The 23,829-nt window shown below is 46.6% G+C and overlaps 1 protein-coding gene across 1 annotated transcript; it reads left to right on the top strand.

The window, feature by feature from the left end:
* The first annotated feature begins 17,848 nt into the window (after positions 1 to 17,848).
* Positions 17,849 to 23,582, top strand: GPR55 (G protein-coupled receptor 55). The gene is made up of 3 exons (XM_068201313.1): positions 17,849 to 18,078; positions 18,874 to 19,106; positions 22,540 to 23,582. The coding sequence occupies exons 2-3, from the start codon at positions 19,087 to 19,089 to the stop codon at positions 23,552 to 23,554; spliced, it is 1,035 nt and encodes a 344-aa protein (XP_068057414.1). The 5' UTR covers positions 17,849 to 18,078; positions 18,874 to 19,086; the 3' UTR covers positions 23,555 to 23,582.
* Positions 23,583 to 23,829: the final 247 nt, after the last annotated feature.

Raw genomic sequence — 23,829 nt, 5'->3', positions numbered from 1 at the left:
CTCTGGTAGACTTTCAGGCTCATCCCTGATGCAATAAATGCCCTCCCTTGGCTCCAGGTGTGCATTTACCTCCCCTTCCTCCTCCAGACTGTGCCATGGGAGCCACCCAACCAGTGCCACTTTTCATGCCCAGCCAGTCCCAGGATCCTGCTGCAACTGGAAACTGTCTTTTTGCCTCTTTTGGCTGTGAAAGAGGAGTGGGGGTAACAAGGTCCAGAGAAAAAGCAAGCTTTAGAAATTGCTGTTTCAGTGATGGCACTTTCTAGAGAACAAACTGTGCAGCAGTTTTATCTTTCAGAGGCTTTCCTTCCTCAGGTTGTTCTGTTTCATCAGAAGCCAGTGCTTGCCACAGTCACCCAACGTCACCACAACACTGCCAGCAAACTGTCCCACAGGGTCCAGCTGCTCAGCAAAGCCACCTTCCTCCCCTGCCCCAGCTGCAGAAACAGCAGCTTCCCCTCCCCTGGGAGCAGCTGGGCATGACCAGGGCGAGGCAGTGAGAGAGGAGGGAGGGAGGGATGTTCCCACTCAGGCAGGGCAAGTTTAGTTCAGTAGCCCTGGGATATTCCCCACCCAGCCCCGAGGTGCCCAGTGCAGCTCCCAGTGAGGCAGCACGTGCACCACGAGAATTTCCATAAATGCGAGCGAAAGAAAGAGAGAGAAAACAAAAAATAACCAAAAAAACCACCCCTCACCTAAGAAACAAGAGCCAAAACGGCACACAAAGCCAAAACCATCTCAGCAACAAGAAAACTGATCTATCTACTGGTTATAGAAAGGTGACTCATACAAATTCTTGGGTGTGCAGAGATATGACCACTAAACAGGGAAACAAGAGGTTCCTTGGAAAACTACTGCTATTTCCAGCAGCCATTTGGACTTGCCCTTTCCAAGTCTGGAGGAACTTTTTTCCCTTTTATTATCATCCTCCTCCGCCTCATCATCATCCTCTTTAAATAATCCCAGAAGCAGCTCAGCCTTTGCAGCACTCAGAGGCAGATTTTGGAGGTCAGAAGTGGTTGCTGCTCCCGAGCTATCTTGACCAGTGCTAAGCATCCTGCCCCAGCATGGATCAGTCACCCAGCCCAGGGCATTTTTGGTATGTTATCAACTGTAGCAAAATTGATCTGATAGAAAGCCAAAAAAACCCACTAAAAGCAAGGAATAAAACAAACAAAAGCTCAAAAAAACCTTTCTGCAAGAAGCACACATCTTTCATCTGTCCCTTTGGCACCGTCTCACACTCCTTTCCCTTTCCTTTTTTCAAGAGCAACCATTCCTAACCTAAGGCCAAGATGAGATAATCAGAATGGTCAGAATGTGTTTATTACAAACAGGACCAACAAATTCAGGAATCTTTCCAGGCTGCTCTGTGTACCTACAGCTCAGGAGGTGTGAGCATGCTGACAGCCTGACTCTGCCGAGGCAGAGGTGGAAACCCCAGCAGGAGGACATTTCTTTTCACTGGTGAGCTTGAGCTGTGCAAGCCCCTTTCCTCCTGCAGCAGGTTTTGCTGCCCTGCACCAGATGCTCCCCTGGTGCTGCAGATTGTGGCACTGCTGTGAGGCAGGGACATGGTGGAGGATAAGCAGCAGCAAACAGCATAAACACCTGGCAAACAGCAGCATTTTGGCCTGCAAGGTAAAAACAGACTTTCTCTTCTCAACAGGGTGCAGATAAGGGCAGGAGGTGCCAGAGCTCTTCCTCAGGCCTGTGTTCTCCCTCTTGGCATTAAAGATGTTCCTAAGCAATGCTGATACAGGTGGCTGGGGCCTTGGTTGCATGAAAACCCACTGTTTTCTCGAAAGCATTTACAGCTAATTCTGGTGCAGCCTCACCCACCTTCCCAGAGGGTTTCACAAGACCATTCATCCCCCTCTGCTCAAGCGGGCACTGAGAATTCAGAGTGTCTCGGTGCTCACTGAAGTCCCTTCACTGTCACAGCTTGACAAAACAGCCCTCAGCTGAAGAGAGGAAGAGCAGTGAGAGAGGGAGGTAAGTAGCTAATAAACCCCAGCCAGCAATCCTGCTCCTCACATGGAGTAGTGATTTCCAAAGTCTGTCCCTCCAACCAATCCCCGTGGGAGTGAAACACCCAGCAGATCAAAGTCCCCAGGGGCCAGGTCCCTCCTTCTGCACCAGCATCCCCCACTAACCTATTTTATTACCGACCTCCACAGACAAATTACCAACCACCAACCTGCAAAATGCAGGAGGAACCACCTTTCAACCTTCCTCATCTTTGGTTTGTCTGCCTTGTGCCAGAGTAGCCTGCCTCTGATCAACAAAGCCTAATCCACCAAATGGTTTGTTTCCAGCACATCTGGCTCAATAAATACACGAGCCAGAGCAAGTAAATATTTGAGCAAATAAACATAGATGTCAGTAAATTAAGGAAGTTCAATCAACCAGAAAGTTGTCACCAAAAAAAGAAAAAAAAAATTGAGGTTTCATTTTAAGACAACGGTTAAAGAACAAGCCTCCATGAGTGATCCTCTATCATTTCTAAATGCTGGTTTGAGGAGAAGTATAGTGTACACAAACCTCAGTCTCCAGTGGAGAAGTAAATAATGCATCAGTCAGAATAAAGAGAAAATAACTCCTTTTTCAGCCTTTTCTCCTGTGCTGGTGACAGAAAGTACTGGTGTGACATAAGAGGAACAGAAAGCACGTACACATCTAGGAGAGACACAGCAGACATGGCAGTGGCTGCAGCATGCAGTCAGGGAAAATAAAATACAATTATCTCCTGATGCATTAAGCTTGTAAAACCAGGGAAACGAGGAACTCCCCGTGACTAAGATTTCTGAGCAGATAGCATGGGTAGTTGACTATAGATACTTTTTTTAATAAACTGCTTTTTCTTGAACTCCCAATTCTAAGATGTTCTGCATGAACTTGTAGGTTTAGTAATGTTATCCACATGGGACTTCCAGACTAAAAGTAGGCTTTTTTTTTTTTTTTTTTTTTTTTTTTTTTTTTTTTTTTTTAAATTTTCTCAATATAGTGATTACAGAATCACAGAACCACCAGGTTGGAAGAGACCTTTAAGATCATGGAGTCCAACCCATGCCCCAACTCCTCAGCTAAACCACAGCACTGAGTGCCACATCCAGTCTATTTTTAAACACATCCAGGGATGGTGACTCTCTGTGCTAAGCTGCCTTTTCAAGTGACTGAAGAAATTTCACTCTGGGTCTTTTGAACTCAACCACCTTCCCTCAGTGGTAGCCAGAGCTCAGATTTGACTCTGCCACCCTGTCTTAGCAACGTCTGTGAGCCCCTGGACCCCCCTCTCAGCACAGGGCTCCTCTTTTTGGGCAGCCAGAGAAAAAGTGCAGCTGCCTGACCTCACTGCCCTCTCCTGAGGAAGAGCCTTGCACAGAAATCAGCCTCTCACCCCACAGCTCTCCTCCCCAGCAGGGTTTTTCCCAGTTCAGGCTGATAGGAAGCAGAAATCCAGCCAAGCCCATGCTGTCCCAGTTCCTGGGCTGCAGTGCTGGCTGTCCCAGTCACCTGAGCCCAGGGAGCAAGGGGTCTGCAGGGCCTGGACCTGCCCTGCAAGGCTGGAACTCCATCCTTGCCATGGCAGGCTGGAGAACCACTCCATGCTTGCCCAGACTACTGCAGCCTGGAGCTGAGGAACCTCCCAAACCAGAGACTGCTTCTTGATGGCCCACCAGAGACATTCCTGCTTTCCATGAGCACACAGAAACACGTAAAATTAACCACTCTGTCCACATCTGGCTTCCTCAGCACGTCCTGCACCTGCCAGGGCTTGGTGCAGCATCACAGCAGGCACAAAAGGGGCCAAGTGCAGCCAGAGCCCACCAGGTAAATCCTGAGCTGGATCCTGCTCTGGGTGGAAAACATCTGCACACACCCAGAGCTGCCAAAGCTGAAGATTGGTCTCCAAATGGCCCAAGCTGGGCTGTTGTACTGCAGGGTTGAACAACGTGTCAAAGCACTAAAGGGGAACCTCACCTCTGTCTGAAACTAACTCCAGCATGCCTGGGAGAGGAAGGGAAGCAGGGGGCCTTAGAAAGTAGGAAAAGATATTTGGGGCAGATTTCTGCTGGCCTGCCCCAAGGAGAGTGCCTGGGAACTTACACCTTTGCTTGGATGTCTACAAAGACATTTAAGAGGACTCATTCCCAGTGTGTCTAACACATTTGGAAGAGAAAAACAAACTTAAAACTGATTTCCTGAATGTTTTTTTCCATATCCTCCTTTAGCTTGTTCCTTTCTTCCCAAAGTTATTTGTGCAGGTAGCCTGGGAGACCTCAGCTCACCTCATAGCCAAGCAAGAGGGATTTGGGGGAAGGTGGGAACCAAAGGGGGGATTAAATGAGAGGGAGGTGGAAAGGAAACACAAGTGTGAAGCAAACTATGCATTAGTGTCAGTTTTATACATTTGAAATGTATTGAGCTCCTCTGAAATGCTTTTATGCTCCTGCTCTCACTCTGCTCACTTCCATGGGAGAAGGGATGGGAAGCACGGTCTATCCTAAACCAAGAAATGTCAAATTCCCATTCTGCTTCAGAAGGCTAATCAAAAAAAAGAACAATTCTCATAAACATGGTTCCAGCCCTGGTGATAAGCCAATAACCCAGAAAGGACTGCTTCAGCACAGCTTACTCTGGCCTCCAGATGACAAAGAAGCATCTGAAGAAAACTATATTAATTCTTTTCACATCTCTTTTTTCTTTTCCCCATTTTTGTTGCCCTCTCTTGCTGGATTTCTCTTTATAGAGCGCAGTGATGTGTGGAGAAACTCTTGACTTCAGTCAGCCATAGCCACTGGTGAGATCAGGGAACAAACTGTGCCAAAGTGGGCAGGGAGTAACCAAATCTGGGGTTCTACCACTGGTGAGGGGCTCCTGTCCACATGCAGAGAAAAAGGAGGACTCGTGCCAAGGTGAGAGTTTGTGGGATGACACTGATTTGTACCCCGAGTGTGCCAGCACACCGCTCTGCCCCCCAGCAGCAACACACCCGGCTGGCTCCTTACCCAAGGCAACAAGAGAATTTGTAATTCCCTCCATCTCTGCATGTGGGAGCACAGACTTGCGCAAAAGGCTTGAAGAGACCATGTAACGAACGGCCAGCCAAGCACTCCCCTAGCTAGCAGAATTTTGTCTAACCTCTTTGTTTAACACCTCCAAGGAAGGGCTATTGTTAGTTTCACCTGTCTTCAGCATTACAGAGGTTTATTTGAATTTCCAGGCAGAGTATTTCCAGCTGCAGTGTAAATCCATGATTTCTTTTCCCATTTGCAGCAGATATAGCAGACTATTTATTTCCTTCCCCTTCACAGCCACCATTTATGTATTTGAATACTTATTTGTGCCCTCCCCACCCCAATATCTGTGCTCTAAATACTCTCTGCTACTTCTGTGCCTCAGATGTTGCTTGCTATATTTGCCTCTGTTTTCTAGGCTGTCTCTTGGATTGAGCTTGAGTTGGGTCTTTCTTTTTTCTTCTTTTCTTTTCTTTTCTTTGCTTTCTTCTCTCTTTCTCTCTTTCTGTCTTGGCACCCAAGACTGACTATAGTTCTTCCTACAACTTCAAACAATTGATATCCCACAATCATGTCAAAATTTTTCCAACAACACCATAATCTTCTATTTCATTACTACTCGTGCTCCATTTACAGTCTGTTCTAAGCTGCAGATCCCTTTTTCAGATCTGCAGCATTTCAAGCTCACCCATATCTCACATTTGTGCTCACAACAATTCCTATATATGTGTAAAACTCTGCATGTGTCTTTCTGCCTTATTGAATTCCTGCTTTTCCAAAGCATTTACCCAACTTGTCAACGCCATTTGAAATACTAATGTTGCTTCCACTGTCTTGTAGACTCTCTCATTAATGAAATAACTAATCACATTGTATGCAGTTAAGTCTTAAGTTAGGTGACCACAACCAGAGAGGCATTTTTCGTAACATTTATAATAATATCGGGAAATATAATTCTAAAAGAGTCTGTTCATACCTAATATAGGCATAAACTACAGCCATTTTCTTTATACACTTATGAATGACTCTAGTCACTGTCTGTAGACAGCCTACACAAATATCTGGAAACACTACTGTTTTCTATGCAAAAAAAAAAAAAAAAAAGGTTTTTTTTCACCAGTTTCTTGACTGTAAGTTGTTAGAGATGTATGAGGGCACAGCTGGTGCTGTCCCCACCCCTGTGTGAGATGAGAGGGACACCTCGTGCAGGACAGGCTGGCTCTGTGAGGGCTGAGGTGACCACACCGTGCCCTGGTGTTTCACCAGGGCCTGACTAACACATTCCCCAGGCTTCAGCTGCCCTCTGCTGTTCAGCGCCACTGGAGGCCCTGAACCCTGTCCTGCCTGGGCCGGGCTCTGAGCTCCATCCCCTGGGAGCCCTGGGGCTGCCCCTGGCAGCGCTCCCACTCCCACTCCCGTTCTGGAGCAGGGGCAAAGCCCTGAGCTGGGGCTGGACTCTGAATCACACAGAATTCACAGAATCACTGGGTTGGAAGAGACCTTTAAGATCCAACCCAGCCCCAACACCTCAACTAAACCCTGGCACCCAGTGCCACATCCAGTCTGTTGTTAAACACATCCAGGGATGGTGACTCCACCACCTCCCTGGGCAGGCCATTCCAGAACTTTCACTCGTTCAGTAAAAAACCTTTTTTCTAACATCTGACCCAAATTTCCCTTGGGAAAGCTTCCCACAGCTTGAGACTGTGTCCTCTCCAGTCAGTTGTCACCTGGAAAAAGAGACTCAGGCAGGTTATGAGTCTCTCACCAGCTGAAGTATTGGGTTTGCATGGGCAAGCTTTGGCAGGGTGGGAGCTCCAGGGGTGGCTTCTGTGAGCAGGGGCTGGAAGCTTCCTCTGTGTCCAGCAGAGCCAGTGCTGGCAGCTCCAGAGAAGGATGTGTTGCTGGCCAGGGCTGGTCAGCTAGAAGTGGTGGTAACACCTCTGGGAGAACAGATTTGAGAAGAGAGCAAAGGTAACTGCACAGCTGTGGCCAGAGAAGAGTGGGGTGAGAACGTGTGAGAGGAGCAGCTCAGCAAGGGCAGCGAGGAAGGGGGGCAGGAGAGCTCCAGGCACCAGAGCTGGGGCTCCTCTGCAGCCCGAGGTGCAGCCAAGGGGAGGCAGCTGTGCCCCTGCAGCCCATGGAGGGCATGGGGGAGGCAGAGATCCACCCCCTGCCCATGGAGATCCACCTGCAGCTCATGGAGATCCACAGGGATGCAGAGATCCACCCACTGCCCATGGAGATCCACCTGCAGCTCATGGAGATCCACAGGGATGCAGAGATCCACCCACTGCCCATGGAGATCCACCTGCAGCTCATGGAGATCCACAGGGATGCAGAGATCCACCCACGGCCCATGGGAATCCACAGGGATGCAGAGATCCACCCACAGCCCATGGGGATCCACCTGGAGCTCTTAGGGATCCATGGGGGATGCAGAAATGCACCTGCAGCTCAGGGAGGAAGATCCACAGGGATGCAGAGATCCACCCACAGCCCACGGGGATCCACAGGGATGCAGAGATCCTCCCACAGCCCACGGGGATCCACAGGGATGCAGAGATTCTCCCACGGCCCACGGGGATCCACAGGGATGCAGAGATCCACCCACAGCCCATGTAGGAGCCCACGCCGGAGCAGGGGAATCCTGGAGGGGGTGAGACCCCATGGGAGTCTCTGTGAGAGGAGCCCTGCTCCCAGACTGGAGCAGCCTGTCCTTGGAGGACTGACCCGTGGAACAGTGACCCACACTGCAGCAGTTTTGGGAGAACTGTCTCCTGTGGGAGGGATTAACACTGGAGAAGTTCCTGGAGAACTGTCTCCTGTGAGATAAACTCACATTGAAGAAGTTGAAGTTCCTGGAGAACTGTCTCCCGTGGGATAGACTCACGTTGGAGAAGTTCCTGGAGAACTGTCTCCCGTGGGAGGGACTCACACTGGAGGAGCTGAAGTTCCTGGAGAACTGTCTCCTTTTGAAGGGACTCATGTTGGAGAAGTTCCTGGAGAGCTGGCTCCCATGGGATGGACTCACGTTGGAGAAGTTCCTGGAGAGCTGTCTCCCGTGGGATGGTCTCACATTGGAGAAGTTCCTGGAGAGCTGTCTCCTGTGGGATGGTCTCACGTTGGAGATGTTGAAGTTCCTGGAGAACTGTCTCCCGTGGGATGGACTCACATTGGAGAAGTTCCTGAAGAACTCTCTCCCGTGGGATGGACTCACATTGGAGAAGTTCCTGGAGAGCTGTCTCCTGTGGGATGGTCTCACGTTGGAGAAGTTCCTGGAGAACTGTCTCCTGTGGGATGGTCTCACGTTGGAGATGTTGAAGTTCCTGGAGAGCTGTCTCCTGTGGGATGGTCTCACGTTGGAGATGTTGAAGTTCCTGGAGAACTGTCTCCCGTGGGATGGACTCACGTTGGAGAAGTTCCTGAAGAACTCTCTCCCGTGGGATGGACTCACATTGGAGAAGTTCCTGGAGAGCTGTCTCCTGTGGGATGGTCTCATGTTGGAGAAGTTCCTGGAGAACTGTCTCCTGTGGGATGGTCTCACGTTGGAGATGTTGAAGTTCCTGGAGAACTGTCTCCCGTGGGATGGACTCATGTTGGAGAAGTTCCTGGAGAACTGTCTCCCGTGGGAGGGACCCCACGTGCAGCAGGGGAAGGACTCCTCTCCCTGAGCAGCAGGAGAAGCCACAGGTGAGGAACTGACCATAACCCCCATTCCCGGTCTCCTTGCACCACTGGGGGCAGGAGGTAGAGCTGGGAAGGAGGGAGGGGTGGGAGAAAGGTGTTTTCAAGCTTTAATTTTGCTTCTCATTGTCCTGCTCTGTTTTGTTAGTGATAAAGTCAATTAATATCTCTAATTAGAGCCTGTTTTGCCCGTGATGGTATCTGGTGAGGGATCTCTCTCCCAGTCCTTATCTCAGCCCATGAACCCTTTGCTTTTTTTTTGTCTCCTCTGTGCAGCTGCAGAGGGGAGTGAGAGAGAGGCTCTGGTGGGTTCCAAGAATCCACCCAGGGTCAACCCACTGCACACCTGTGGGGAACTTTGCTCTTTCAGGCTGGGTGATGCCCCTCCCTCTGTGATCTGGGGTGGCAAAGGCTTGCTGATTGATGAATACTGCACATTTGGGGTGGAATTGGAGAAATAGCCACACATCTGGCCAGCTGCCCTTGTTTACCTGGGTGCTCCAGAACAACCCTGAGTGGAGACTGAGGCTCAGTGAAATGATTTTCCTCTGGCCCAGGAAATTTAAGGCCATCTTCACAGCCAAAGCCCATTTGCAAGGAACAAGATGTGCTTGGTGCCTGTGTGTGAGGTGTTTCCTGGGGTCAAGCAGGACTCCCAAAGCACAAGACTTCAGGGCAATGTTACCATTTGATTCCTACACCGCAACCTACCTTCACACCTTTCACAATCCCTGTACAACCACCCTGGTCTCAGCAATCACCTTTCCCACCCAACACAGGCAGAAATGGGGTTTATTCAGAGCAGCCTAACAGAACAGCACAGTGGCTTTTTTAGAGGCTGCTCTCACGTCTTCATCCTACCCCAAACAGATGAGGCATTCAGTCTCCCAGGAAAACCCTGATTTGTGGCACAAGAAAGGAAGGCGATCCATCCTGGGGAGAGCTGGCTAGCCAACACACGTTCAGGGTCTCTCCCTGGAGGCTGTGTCCACTGAAATTCAAAAGTTGTCATCTCAGGCTGGTATTTCAGTGTCTTAGGTTACAAGGTGTGGCTGAGGGTATGTTCTACCAGGGGATGGAAAAAATGGGGTTTCTATGTGCCCCCCAAAGATGGAGGTCACATCTTCCCCTGCAGGAAATTGTCCAGCTCAGCACTAAAGTCTCTCTGAAAGCTCATTCCCAGGTGCTCAGGACATCTTTCATGTTTGGACACCATTGTAGCAACAAACAGCTGTGTAACAAGTGCAGCCTAGGCCAGGGTGCACTCGTGAGTAGATGCTAACTAGATCATGAAGAGTCACCTCTGCTCCCTCTTCCTTAAGAAGAGTCAAAGAAGTAAAAGAACTGTCAGACCCTGGGGCCAAGGTACAAGCATAACTGTCTCAAGTTGAAAGGTGCAGCTGGGGCTGTGTGTTCTGTCACCATCTGTCAGAGCTGGGGCAGTTCTCTGCTGCTCATGGGACAGTTTTCTCTTTATCTCTCCCACAGCCAATCCTCCCTCCAGGAGATCTCTGCTGTTCATGGCCACTGAGTGTCCCTGCATGGCTGAGAAAATTCCATCATCCCATGGGGAGATGCTCTGCCCAGGGGAGGAGCCAAGCATTCCTACCTGGATACAATCTGACCTTGGAACCCCACAGCAGCCTTTGCCCACTGCATTCCCAGAGGAGCAGCTTTCTTCCCCACTGCATTCCCAGAGGAGCAGCTTTCTTCCCCACTGCATTCCCAGAGGAGCAGCTTTCTTCCCCACTGCATTCCCAGAGGAGCAGCTTTCTTCCCCACTGCATTCCCAGAGGAGCAGCTTTCTTCCCCACTGCATTCCCAGAGGAAGCCCAGGCCCATCTCCACCAGCCCTGGAGCTTCAGAGGAAAACTCCACCCTTGTCCAGGATCCCTGCTCCAGCAGAAGCACAGCTGGCACTGCAGGAGGGCTGAGCCACCATGGGATGGGATGGGACTGCTGCCACACCCTGACACACAGGGGGTCAGGGCCTGTGGTGTTTTGTATTACTGCATTTTTATTTTCTTCCCTAGTAAAGAACTGTTATTCCTATTCCCATATCTTTGCCTGAGAGCCTCTTAATTTCAAAATTATAACAATTTGGAGGGAGGGGGTTTACATTTTCCATTTCAGGGGAGGCTCCTGCCTTCCTTAGCAGACACCTGTCTTTTCAAACCAAGACATTCAGTAACCAAAACTTGTGTCCTTTAAGATTTTTTTTTGAAATCTTAGGTTTATTTTGTTAAAAAAAAAAAAAGTTTGCACTGATTATGTGATAGTTTCTGCCACTCTAGCTGTAGTTCATTCAAGAGTTTTTATCTGTTTGAGGTTTTTCACTTTCCTGAAAATTGCGTTTTTGAGCCCTTTTATGTTATGTGGCTTTTCTCTACAGGCTATTTATAGGAACACACCTGTGCTAAAGGGAAGAGAACTTTCCAGCATTTCAAATAAATGTCTAGCACTCAGTTTGAAGTGCAAAGCTAGAAGATTATCAATGTAAGTGGTATGATTATATGCAAATGAAGTGCAGTTTTTATTTCCAAAGCCTCTCTTGTCAAACTTGTGTGTGGAGACACTTGGGCTTTGCCAGGCAGCCAGAACAAAGCCAGCCACATCGACTCAGCTGGACTAACATTACCTAGCAGAAGGAGTTAAGTATCTCACCCCCATTAGGCTCCAACACTACAACCTCTCTTCACACAAAGGAGGATGAATTCCACTCGAAGAAGAACAAGCCAGAGTGCTTTTCCCCCTGGGGAGCAAGCTGGGCTGGCAGCACATTGCAGCAACTCCACCTTTTACAGCATCCAAGACCCTGAGACCAGGATAAATTGGTTATATTTTAAATATTAATCATATGCTGATAGCAAGGGTAGATAACCCCATGCAAAGGGGAAACAAGCTGCAACTGATTGAACTTACCCCCATTGCTGTTCTCTTCTGATGCCAGATTTGAGCATGGCCAATTCTCTTTGAGGCAAAGACCACTTCTGCAGTGGAGTAAATAAGGAAGTTTGCTCAGCTGCCCTTTCCAAAGGAGGACAGAAAAAGCCATGTCTTCACAAAGGGACATTTTCTTCAGCAGCATAAAACAAAGTTCTCTCTCTCAAAGGTCTCAAAGGCTGGCTATCTTACTGAAATAAAGAGTGTTCAGCCAGGACAGATTAGGAGAGATGAGAACGAAATGGAGCTCATAAAGTAACCCACATGGGCAGTGTAACAGCTGCTACTACGTCATTATGATATCAATGCTTACACAAATACACACACACGCTTTTTTTCATATATACACATGGGGAGAGAGGCACCACACCAAGGAGGAGTCAAGTTCCACGCTGATGCCTCTTGTCCAACTCATGGGATGCCTTTTCTTTGGTCTTAAAATCAAGAGCAAGGCATGGTTAAGTGATAAAGGGTCTTTATCTTGGTATTTAATGAGGATGCTTATGGTGCACGGTTCGGCCAAGGTGGAGCACACTGAAATGCACACACTCGATGGATCGCATCTACAGTTTTATAGATTCTGCAAATCAGCATGTCTAACAAAGATACCTTAATGAGAGGCTTGATGAATAGCATGACATTCCTGCATCTCGAAGCATTCTTCCCTGGATGGGCCTAATCCTAGTTTACAGGATGTATTTTAGGGGGACCTTGGTTTCTCAAGACAGCACAGGATTTTCTCACCTCCAGGTGCCTTTAGGATGTTTGGTCTCCTGGCCTACCAAAATACCAGGATTATGCTAAGTTATCAGACTTAAGGAATTACAAGCATGCATGCTATAGAGCACTGAGAATACACACAAGGTATATAAAAGAAAAGGCAAAAACTCATCATGGCATCTCATGGACATGAAGTACCCAAAGATGGCACTGTCGAGCAGCAGTTCTCCTGCTAGCACCAGCACTGCCCAAAACTGAGACACTGAAGTAGAGGTGGGGACCCCTCCCAGCATTTTCTTCAACTATTTTTCCTTCTTTCTCAGCCACACTCACTGCATCTCCATGATAAGTCACTCAATGGTTCAAACTGGGACTTCGGTGGGACCTGTCTGGACACTTGGGACAGCAGCACTGTTGACAGCAGATCTCATACCCTCAGATCTCAGTGCCAGGTTAGGGGACACAGGCTGGGGACATCGCCTGGCACACCCTGGCAGTACACTGGGGCTGTGATGGAGGAATGCCACTGCCGGCAGAAACCACAAGGGAAACCAAGCCAGGCAAAGAGGAGAGCTGTGGGTGCGGTGACTGCCATCGCCAGGTGAGACACAGCCCCCAGCTGGCAGCTCAAACAGCCTCAGCCCTGGGACAGGAACCACTTTGGCCATGCTGTGAGGGACCAGAACTGGTCCGGCTTCTCTGCAGTCCTTCGAGAGGTGCCTTATTGGTGCACTACTCTTAAAACAACTAAACGTGCTTGGCAGCACATGAGCTAAAATGGGAAAGGCCCCCAGTGCAAAGATGGCATGCATTAATGAAACAGGGCACAGCTCAGGTTTGGAAAATGCTCCTTTTAAGCCAGTCCAAGATCTTCATTTGACACTTATCCATTGCAGTTATAGGCTTGAGTGAGTAGGGCTTTCTTTCCAGAAAAGCCAGTCCCTACACTGAGGAGGGATGGATGAGTAAAAGCTGAAGGAAGTGGAAAAAATGTGCTTCCCACACAAGTCAACTCCTTTTCAAAGCAAGCCATTCAACAGAACTGAGTCTTTCAGAAAGTTGTGCATCAAGAGTGCATAAACCCTGCAGATGAGGCAGCTCCCACCCCTGGTGCCAGGCTGGCTGTGGGAAGTACAGGAATGACTGTGCAAGGCACAAGTGTGCCCTGCAGCTCTTTCCTGCCCTGGTATCCCTCTGTGCCAGCCTGCAGTGATGGCTGGGCCCTTGTACTGCTGGTCAGTGCTCTGGTAACACATGGAGGAATGAAAATGCAAAGGAAATAATTTTCATTTTGTGTTTCCCTAGCGCACTGCAAAGGCTGAGAAGAAAATGTTTTCTATGGGAAAAAAATCTAGATAACATCACTTATCAGAGTTGATATGGTGAAGATGGGTGAGCATTACACAACTCTGATCTGATCACTGCCTGTGTCAGGAAAAATAATAGTGTGCAATAACCACACACTGGCACTGGAGTGGTGAGGCAGAGCAGATGAATGTCCTATTTAACTGCTCCCACAGAAGCCTTAGTGCTCAGCAGGCCTGCTGGGAGCCATGTGGGCTTCTGCACAGGTGCTGGCTTTGTATCCACACCATCCTAACCATCAGTTCCTTCCCCTGGCTGATTGTGAGATTAGCTGGCAGTTTCATCCGAAGCCCTGGGTTGGTGCAGGCCCCCCTGGCAGTGCCACGGCTCAGTGAGCATGGCACCTTGCCCAGCAGCAGCCCTGCTCTGCGGGCAGCCACAGAGCCCCCTGCCCCGCCAGCTGGCACAGGTGGCTGCGCTGGGGAACCTGGGGGGCAGACTGCAGAGCTCATGGGTGCAGGAAGCTCTGTGTCTATTCTTACACAGTTTCACTAAAGCTGAACTTGCAGCTTTACTGGCTGCCTCTTCTTACAAACACCCAGGAAAAAATTCTAGCCTAGTGCTGAGCCCCCCCAGCAAGAAATGCTTTGGCCGCACACAAGCGGTTCTGTCCCTGCCTAGAAGAGGAATGGACTGGCCACAAAGAACATGTGCTCACTGGCACCTGGCTGGCACTGGCCATGTCCAGCTGGCCTTTTAGCCAAAACTGAACTGGAAAATGGGGTCATCAGCTGTGGACTGTGGTTATCTGAAGTAACTGAGGAGATGGCACCATGCATGCTTGCTGTTCTGATGGTGAACTTTTGAATCAGGCACAGCTGAAGATATTCTGGACAATGATTTTGCTCACTTAACCATATTAGTGGGAGGCTGGCTGCTCACCAGACTGCCCAGTTCCTTTTCTGTCATCCCACAACCCTGACAAGCCTTTGTAAGGTTTCTCAAATGTAGAAATAAACCTACCCTCATAGCTGGCCAGCTCCAAAAAACTATACTTTTTGCTCCATCTGGGCTGCCTTTGAGTCCTTGCCTCATCTTGCAGAGGCTGAGTGTGGTTGTTCCCTATATCCCTATAAAATACAGCAGTTCAGCAGTTCCCAGGTTTTCTAGTTTCAAGTTTTGCAGTCTCCTGAACTAAAAAAAAAAAAAAAAAAAAAAAAAAAAAAAAAAAAAAAAAAAAAAAGGCTCCATGAGAAAAAACACAAGCCCTGAGCTATTCAAAGCTCCCAGCTGCACAGTTAAGATAGCTCACTGTTTGTTAGGCTTTGGCTGCTTAGGAAGGTGAAGAAGAGGTACTGAGCACTAGTGTGGAGTGGAAGGTTTCCAGATAAACAAAGCTCTACTCCAACCCAGGTGCAAACAACAATTTATAAGACACCACTGAAAATTAAGCTTGTTCTTTTTTTACTTGTTCCTTAGACAGAAGGAGCATCACAGTACATCTTCAGGTAGGTGAGAGCATCATGAGCTCTTGGCATTTTCCTTTCCAGGGTTTTTCTGCTGCTCAGCTGGAATTAGATGAAGACTCCAGGATCTCCCCTCTTAAGAGAAGGCAGCAAATCCCTTTTGGGTTAGCAAGCTGTGGTAGCCTGCTCAGAACAAGACTTGCTGGCTTAACTCACTATCGCTGCCCAGTCTTTGATACCTCTAAAAACCCACCAAAATATCAGAAACCGTGCACAGCACAGCATAAAAGACACCTTAGAGTCAGGTGTCCGAGTTCTTCAGCTTTCCAATTCTCCACTGCATGCAGCACTCTTCCCAAGGACAAGGACAGTTTGTTACTCACCTCCCAGCTCTCTGCTGAGCAATGTCTTTTCCTGACTCATTTTACTCTGGATATTTAAGTCTTGTTATCCGAGATGATATTTTACATCTGTCTGGGAGAACAAATCACACATTAATTCAGAATGGCCCAGAAACACATGGACCCTTCCTTTTGAATTCTGATTAATTTGCATTTGAGCATCCTAATTCTAGATCAGAAGCCCAACTCATTCAATTCTGGCCATGAAGTACAAGCAAACACATCATTCAGTCATTTGTGAAAGCTGGACCTCAAAGCTGCTTCGATATATTTTCCACTTAAGAAGAGCAAAAGAATTCATATTGGTGTAATGCAAATGAATGCCATTTTGTATTGTATGAACATGTTTCTTCTGAAAGAGATTTTTTAATCCTTGAAAACAGCAAATGCTGGTGCCTGACTTAGAAAAAGCAGCACTTATGGCACCAAAAAGTAGAGAAAGTTCAGCAAACCTCAAAAAACAACAAACCAACCAAGAAACCCTACTCACCCTTGAACATTATGAATTTTTTGGTCATATCCTTCCTTTCACTTGGATTATGGTTCTTCCAGCCACTATTCATTTGCTAGCTGGAACACAATACTGGGAAACAGATAAAGTTGTTAAGATTCCTGTCCCTAGGTAGCACTAAAAACATACACCCAGTGCATTTTATTGGTTAATTAAAAAAACTTGAAGTCCTTCTCCTTCCCATTGAAAACCTCAGAGCCATGCAGCCACCTGGATCCCCAAAACACAGCATTTATCAAGCAGCAGTGCTGGGTGGAAAGGCACTGGAGAACAAAGGACTCACTGAAATAATTCCTGCTGAGCATATTCATATATAGCACCTGAGAAACTCCAAAAGCATTCACCAGGGATGGGGGGGAACAAGCCCTAATTTCTTATCCAACAATGTATCTGCCAGCCTGGGACTGAGTCATTCAGAACTTGCCCTCATTAAATATGCTCTAGATGGAAGTTGTCCTCATTTTAGCCAAAAAAGCCAACCTGCAAAAAGATTTACGTGCACACCAACGAATGACTTGCACACCTATGAGCGGTGAACCCACATGTATCACAAAAAAACTGCCAGCTAAGCAAACGTACAGTTGATGTGTGCAGAAATGCTGATTTTTTTGTCTAGCTCTGATGCATCCAGTGATAGGGAAGTTCACAGAGCCACAAGGAATGGAGCTAGTGCTGGGAGTGAAGGCAGCACAAAGCATTCCATTCATTTTTAATGGAGGATGCCTGTGGCAAGAAGTTTAGAGAAGCAACCCTATTTCAGCTGCAACAAGGCACAGAGTAACTTCTTCAAAAGTCACTCAATTGCAGGATGTTTGCTTTCTGCTAATATTTAGTTGCACTCTTAAGTTTTTTCCGTGATTCCAGATTCATGTCAGTCTGTTGCTGAGCTGGAGGCAGACCACGGTTCTGAGAAGACAGAAGTTGCAAAGCCCTTGAAACCTCCCAATTCCAGAATGTGTTTCTGAAATGCTATGAATCATATTGCCTTCATTTCCTCTGCCACACAATTTTCTGAGGTGGTTTACCTAAACTTTGTTTGGGGTTCTGCTTTTTTTTCTTTCCAAATCCCATTTTTAAGTGAGACAAGAAGAAAATTGAAGGTTTTTCTTCTCCTACTCCCGTGGTATGAAAGCTGATGCTACTTTTTCTCCAGAAAGATGAAATTACCTCCAAAGCCAGGCTGCACTTTGAAAACCATCACTTAGAGCTGCATTTCTTCCTGTATTTTTCTGCAAAGAGTTGCAGCATGTCCACAAGTCAGGAGAGGGGCTGTCAGCACTAGCAAATGAGTTTCACACTTCAGCCAGAGAGGTTCAGAAAGCCTTGGAAGCTCATCTCAAGAGAAGTGTGTTTGGCTTATGTGTGACTCACATGTAAGGCACTCGTTTGCTGCTCCATGCACCTCAGTCCTCTCACAGATAAACATTTGTTTGCCAGCCTGCAGTTATGAATCACACACCTGAACTGGCTAAAAGAGGCACATTCCCCTCCAACAGTTTAACAGCTGCATGTGTGGACGTAGCTGTACCTCTCAGAAGCCTCTGGGTGCTTCACTACTCATCTCCAGTATGCAAATGGAGCAGAAACTGGGGGAAGAAACCCTATTTTTATTACAACCTCTCCTACAACTTTCCACTTTCTAGCTCCTCCCCAGCTCAAGGAATAATTGAAATTTGGAGGTAGCCACCACAAGCTCACAAAAGCTCCCATCTGCATCACACGAGGTAAAGACCAGGCCAAACTCCCTGACTTAAAGAGGAATTGCTCCCCACCCTATTTTGACTGCTGACTGGAAACAGCTGAGAATTAAAATCTTTACACTTTTTTCACCTTCACTTGCCTATGTAAGTAGGCACAGAGCATATTTTGAGATGGGGAAAAAAAAAAAAAGAGAAGAAAAGAAGGATGTGGTTGGTTATGCCGCTTAGAAAACTGGTAAGGCACGGTCTGTAAGAAAACACGATTGTGCTCCGTAGAACAGCCTGGACTGAAGCAGTGCTGCTGATCTGCTTGCCAGGGTTCAGGTAAAGTAATTCCTGTTCTAGTTACTAACTTTATTTTTTCCAACAATTTAGTAGCAGCATTGATTGTAGACACTGTTTTTAAGCTGGTTAGATGATTGTTACTTACAAAGTTCAAACAATAAGATCAAATATAGTTTTGTTTAGCTTAGAGCAGAAAGAAAGATTGCTGCTTTAGTGATAAATATAAATCTATTCTGTTATAATCAAAATACTTAGAAAAAAAATGGTAAGAAATTATCCAGCTACAGATGAAATACATGGCAGGAGTGGGACCTGCTGCTCATTGCACTGAGCCATCTTACTCTTCTCTAGTGCATCCACTAGAGAATAACTTATATTTGACATGAATAATGTTCTAGGAAATAGATATAAACAACACATGTTTCTGCTAATGAAGCTTTCATGGATAAGAATACCCTTAGTGTAACATCTCTAACCTGTGCTCTCATACAGATTTCTGTGAATCCCAGCTAGAGCCAGATGAACTCGGGCCCAAGCTGCAAAGAGGAAGCCATTCATGAATTCTGCTGTACTGCAAAAAAACCTAGTGGAGCTATTGCTGTAAAGCTTGCTGTTCATTTCCTAGGTCAGAACAGCTTTGCTGCTTACTAAACCACAAGCTCCTCCTATGGCAAAACCCAATTAATATTTAACGAGTTCAAAGGAAGTGGAAAATCCTCAGCAGGAGCAACTGAGACCAAATGGAGCAGCGATGACACGGAGGCTGGACCAGCTAAGGCACACTCTCTTCAGTACTGTTAATTACAGGTTCTTATATTATCTTTTGGTTTCTAGGAGTTATCTGAAACAATCCTAAAGCCACAGGAGATTCCTTCAAAAAAATCTGTTGAAGACAGAAATTTTCCTCAGAAGATTGGAAAAGAGCAAACGTGGTACCTCTCTTAAGAAGGTGGATAGGAAGGAGTTGGAAAAACTAGATCTGTAATCCTGGCTTTAGTATTTGAAAAAAACCATTGGAATTACCCAGCAAAGAATCTGTTTGTAAGCATGCAGAACTCAAGTCAGTGGTAAGTAAAAATCTGCAGAGATTAATCTGAGAATGACTGAAATAGAAGTAATTTGACTTCCTCTGTGAACCCATCAGCAAAGGGAGACAGGGCTGTAGGAGGGGGAAACAGGCTTCACACACTACCTCTAAAGAACTTCTCCTAAGCAAAGGAAACATGAGCAGTATGAAATTTCTGTATGATTCGTGGTACCCACTGAGATTCTAATCAGTGTCTACTCTATAGGAAAGATGTCTGCAGTACAGTTCAGTATCTTTCAGGATGAGTATTAGCAGTACTTTTACTAATAATTTGGACAATGTAGTAGAGGTGATGCTTATGAAATGACTGCAAGGTTATTTGTCAATGAAAACGATTCTTCAGGTGAACCCTAAGCAAACATTACTTAGTCTGGAATACTTGCACAATTCCCATGGATTACTCAAGATGTGAATTTTAAATTTGAGACATTTAATGATAAAAAACCACTATGTTTTTGACAAATCAGACAATTATCAATTTAAAGGCAATGAATTCTACAGAAAAGGTATTCAGCAAGCTAGTGGTGCAATAAAAGTAGCACCAAACTGTTGCAGCAGACATTAGGGGTAGACATGAGCCAAGACACAGACTCTCATTTAACAACGTGAAAAGGGTCCTGGTTTATTCTTTACAGCTTGGTCATCCTGACTCTGACTGCAGCAAACTTCTGCTGTTGGCTTCTCTGGCAGACTCTGACTGCTGGCTGTTGCTGCTGGAATATGACTGCAAGTCAGACCTGGCTCGAGTATGACTGCAGGCTCCGGCTCCGTCAGACCCAGACTGACCTCACGGCAGATCTTCTGCAGCAGCAACTCTCTTCCTCCTGTCATTCTTCTTTGTGTCTCTCTGGATCATTCCTTCTTCCTCAGGGCTCCTCTTCCTCCTCTAGGTCCCCTTCCTCCAGGCTCTCCCTGACTGGCCAACCCACCCCTTTTATCACACTTTTCTTTATTAGTCACAGCCCCGAGGCACTGAGGGCAAGGCTGTTCTTTGGTAATTAGTACAGCTGTGATTTATCAGGGCTGAGGTGACTTGTAATCCCTACACCAAACCTCAGACTTGGAAGAGTCATCATGCACAGTTTTCTGATACGTTTACAAAGTACACCAAGTGCTGGGTTGACAGGTGGTGTCACTACCCCAAAATGTTTCCTGTCACCTGATGTTCTCTCCAGGTAGGTGGGTGCCCTTGGCCACAGGACACCCATGTTCACACTAAAGCTCGTGTTCCCATGTCCCCTTCCCTGTCCTGCCCCTCGGTGACAGCAGCATGTCCCCAGAGTGAGCCCTTGCACACACTGCACCAACTCAGCTCCGTGTTCTGTGTGATTTTCTCACTTCTCACACACCACAAACGTGATTTTCCAAGTAGCTGCCACATATTGCTGGCTCGAATGGGCTGATTTAACCTCACCTTGATGACCAAACCAAGGTTTTCCCTTTTGCTCTCATTTCTGATAGATAAATCCAGTGACAACATCCAGCTTTCCTTTCGCTGTTTCCTAAGTTGCCAGCGCTGTGACAGCCCAGCTCAGGTGGCTCTGTCCAGCTCTCTGCAGGTGACAGTGGCACCCAGCCCCTCCCCAGAGGTGACCCTCACTCCTACAGTGGGGTCACACAGCCAAGGACAGTCTCAGTGTCGTGCACGCCCGTGATAACCCCATCCAGTCTGTTTGTAATCCTCACCAGCTTTCAGACAACCATTTCCCTGCCTACTGAACAGCCCTTGCTCTAAACCCTGCTTCTTCTAGTGCTATCCACTTGCTTCTAGTACACTTTGCAGAAACGCAAGCGCCTAAAATCCTCTGCCTTTCCCTCATATGAAAAAGCAGATACTTCATCAAAGATAAGGGTCGGGTAAGAGCTCTCAAAGACTTATTTAGCAGTTTTCTTTATAAATCCATGTGAAGCTTAGGCTCATCAGCTACAGAATTGCTTTAATCACATTTGACACTCTTTCCTACAGCAGATAGACTAGACTGAACCTTTTCCAGCCACACTGATAACATCTATATCTCATAACAACTACTGGGCTGGACCTTCAGCTTTATGTGCCTGTTCTTTCTGTAGTCTGAGCTGGAAATTAATGTTTCACTAATAGGAGCATGTTAAGCTCTGAGTGCATTCTGTGTTCAGATACAGTAATTTCCATTATCACTCACTGATTCCCGCAAGCCATCCCACATCTCACCTCTAGCACAATGCCAATGAATTCTTATGGAATTAGTGGTATAACAGTTGGCAAAATGCAAGGTTGTCTCCTCAGCTGTTCTCTGTTTCTCTATTGTTTAAAATATATTTTATTTCAGCCACGCAAAAAAAAAATCTTTCACTATTTGGTTTTGGTTTCTTTAGCAAAGTTTAGCTCCATTTGGCAGTGCTTAAGAGCTGTCATTTGTCATCCTCCAAAGCAAAGATTCTCCTCTTGATCAAACTCTTCTTAAAACACCTTCATTTACTCCTAAAATTTCTTTTGAGCTACTTGGTTGGCTGAAGTGGACTGGGAACTTCAACTACCAATTTCTTCTGCTTTATTAGGACTTTTTTTGGTTTTGATTTAAAGAGGTTATAAAAAGCACTTTTAAGGCATAGTTTGTTAAAGCCTATGTACATTTTTTAAAACAGTGGTAACATTCAAGACAAATTAATTTTTTTAAGAATTGCATTATGAAGATGTCATGGCTTCCACTTGCTAATCTTTGCTGGATTGTCTAAGATAATCAGTTAAAATTTAAACTGCAAACCCCAAATTTAAACAATGCTGAAAGCTGAGCACAAGTGAAGAAACACGCTTACTCATTTTGCACCTAGATAAAAGATCAGTCTTCTTAAGTTGACCTTTTAAAATACTGCATTGGATATAAGCACTGTATGAAACTAAAATATTATATAAATGTGGCTGCAGTAAAAGCACATCAGCAAAAGCTACTGATGCATGAGGATTTAGATCTAAGAGCTATCCCAGCTATCAGATCAACATACCTTAATATGGAATAATAATTTCATTAATTTCTTCATAGCAACAAAACTAAGCATAAATGTTAGGGAAATTTCAACAGGTGTACAAATTATTAAAGTTAGCCAGTAGTCTTTAGAGTTCTTGAAAATATATGTTAGAAGGAGTCAGTCTCTTCAATATCTGCATGGGATTCTCTTACATGGGATGGTAATCAGTGGATGCTGACTACTTTCCCCTGAGAATTAGACTCCCTTGTAACATGCCAAGCCAGTCAAATTGGAAATAGAAAGCTCTGTGCTTGAAAGGTTTCACTTTCTGTAATAGACAATGGCTGACCAAGTGTCCAGCTCAAGACCAAAAAATTCTAGAGCTGTTTTTGAAAGGATCTTGGTTTGGCTTTATGATGGCATTAACTGTGAGTCTTACACATTTCCAACTCACTCTGTCATTTCAGGGCAGAAATGGCCAACAGCAGTGAGAACTGCAGTTTTACAGCCATCAACAGCTTGGCATGGAGCGTGCAGCTGGGGCTCTCCATCCCCACCTTCATCCTCGGGCTGCTTCTCAACAGCCTGGCCCTGTTTGTGTTCTGCTGCTTTTGGAGAAAGCAGACCAAGACCTCGGTGTACATGATCAGCCTGGTGCTGGCAGACATCCTGCTGCTCCTCTCGCTGCCACCAAAGCTGTACTACTCTGTCACCGCGGTGCCTGGGCTGCTGTGCTCCTTCATACAGGCTCCTTACTTCGTCAACACCTACACCAGCATCTTCATCATTGTCTGCATCACCGTGGACAGGTACATCTGCATAAGGCACCCCTTTGAAGGTCGAGCTAACCAATCCCCCAGGTGGGCTGTGGTGATTTGCTGCTTCATCTGGGCAGCAGCTTGGATCTGCAGCATCCCAATTTATGTGTTTCAGAAGAAGGAACCTATTAAATGCTTTCACAACATGTCAGACCAGACGTGGAGCGTGCCCCTCATTGTTTCTGTGGAAATATTTGGGTTTCTAATCCCTCTTGCGGTGATGGTTTTCTGCTCTGCTCAAACCATCTGGATTCTTCTGAATCACAAAACTCGTGACAAAAAGAACGTAGAAGAGAGTGGCTCATTGAGAGTAATCGTCATCAACCTGGTGGTGTTTCTGGTGTGCTTCACACCCGTGCACCTCGGGATCCTCCTGCAGTGCCTGGTGAGGCAGCACGTGATCGTGAGCTGCAGAATGAAGCAGACCATCAGCCTCTTCCTCCAGGTGTCCATGACATTTGCCAACCTGAACTGCTGCCTCGATGCCATCTTCTACTATTTTGCTGCAAAGGAATTCTGTAAGAAAACACACCTGAAGAGGGTGATTGAGCTGTGTCCTGTGTTTAACCCTTGTGCCATACGATGGCACTGCCAGCAGTGGGAGAATGCCCCCTGCCAGGACACTGACAGTGTTGTGCCTGACGTGGCAGGGACCCTGCCATAGGGAGAAGGACAATGATTTCCTGGTGAATGCAAACCAGCACCACAGTGGCAAAATTCCATATTTTTCTTCCCTTTAAAGATGAAAGAGAGAAAAGCTAGATAAAGGAACCAGCATTAGCAAAATGACAGACCGACCCCAAAAGAAGCATTAGCCTTGACAGTATCTACCAGATGTGAAAAGCTTGCCAGAGGAAAACTAACCAGATCATGGCAATGCCTTTTAACATCAGCTTTGGTCATAGCTGCACCAGTTTTCCCTTTATATATGTGACCAGA

Source organism: Anomalospiza imberbis, chromosome 10 (genome assembly GCF_031753505.1).
Source record: "Anomalospiza imberbis isolate Cuckoo-Finch-1a 21T00152 chromosome 10, ASM3175350v1, whole genome shotgun sequence".
NCBI lineage: Eukaryota > Metazoa > Chordata > Aves > Passeriformes > Viduidae > Anomalospiza > Anomalospiza imberbis.
The sequence above is the reverse complement of the archived record's forward strand: the minus strand, read 5'-3'. Positions and strand labels throughout refer to the sequence as shown.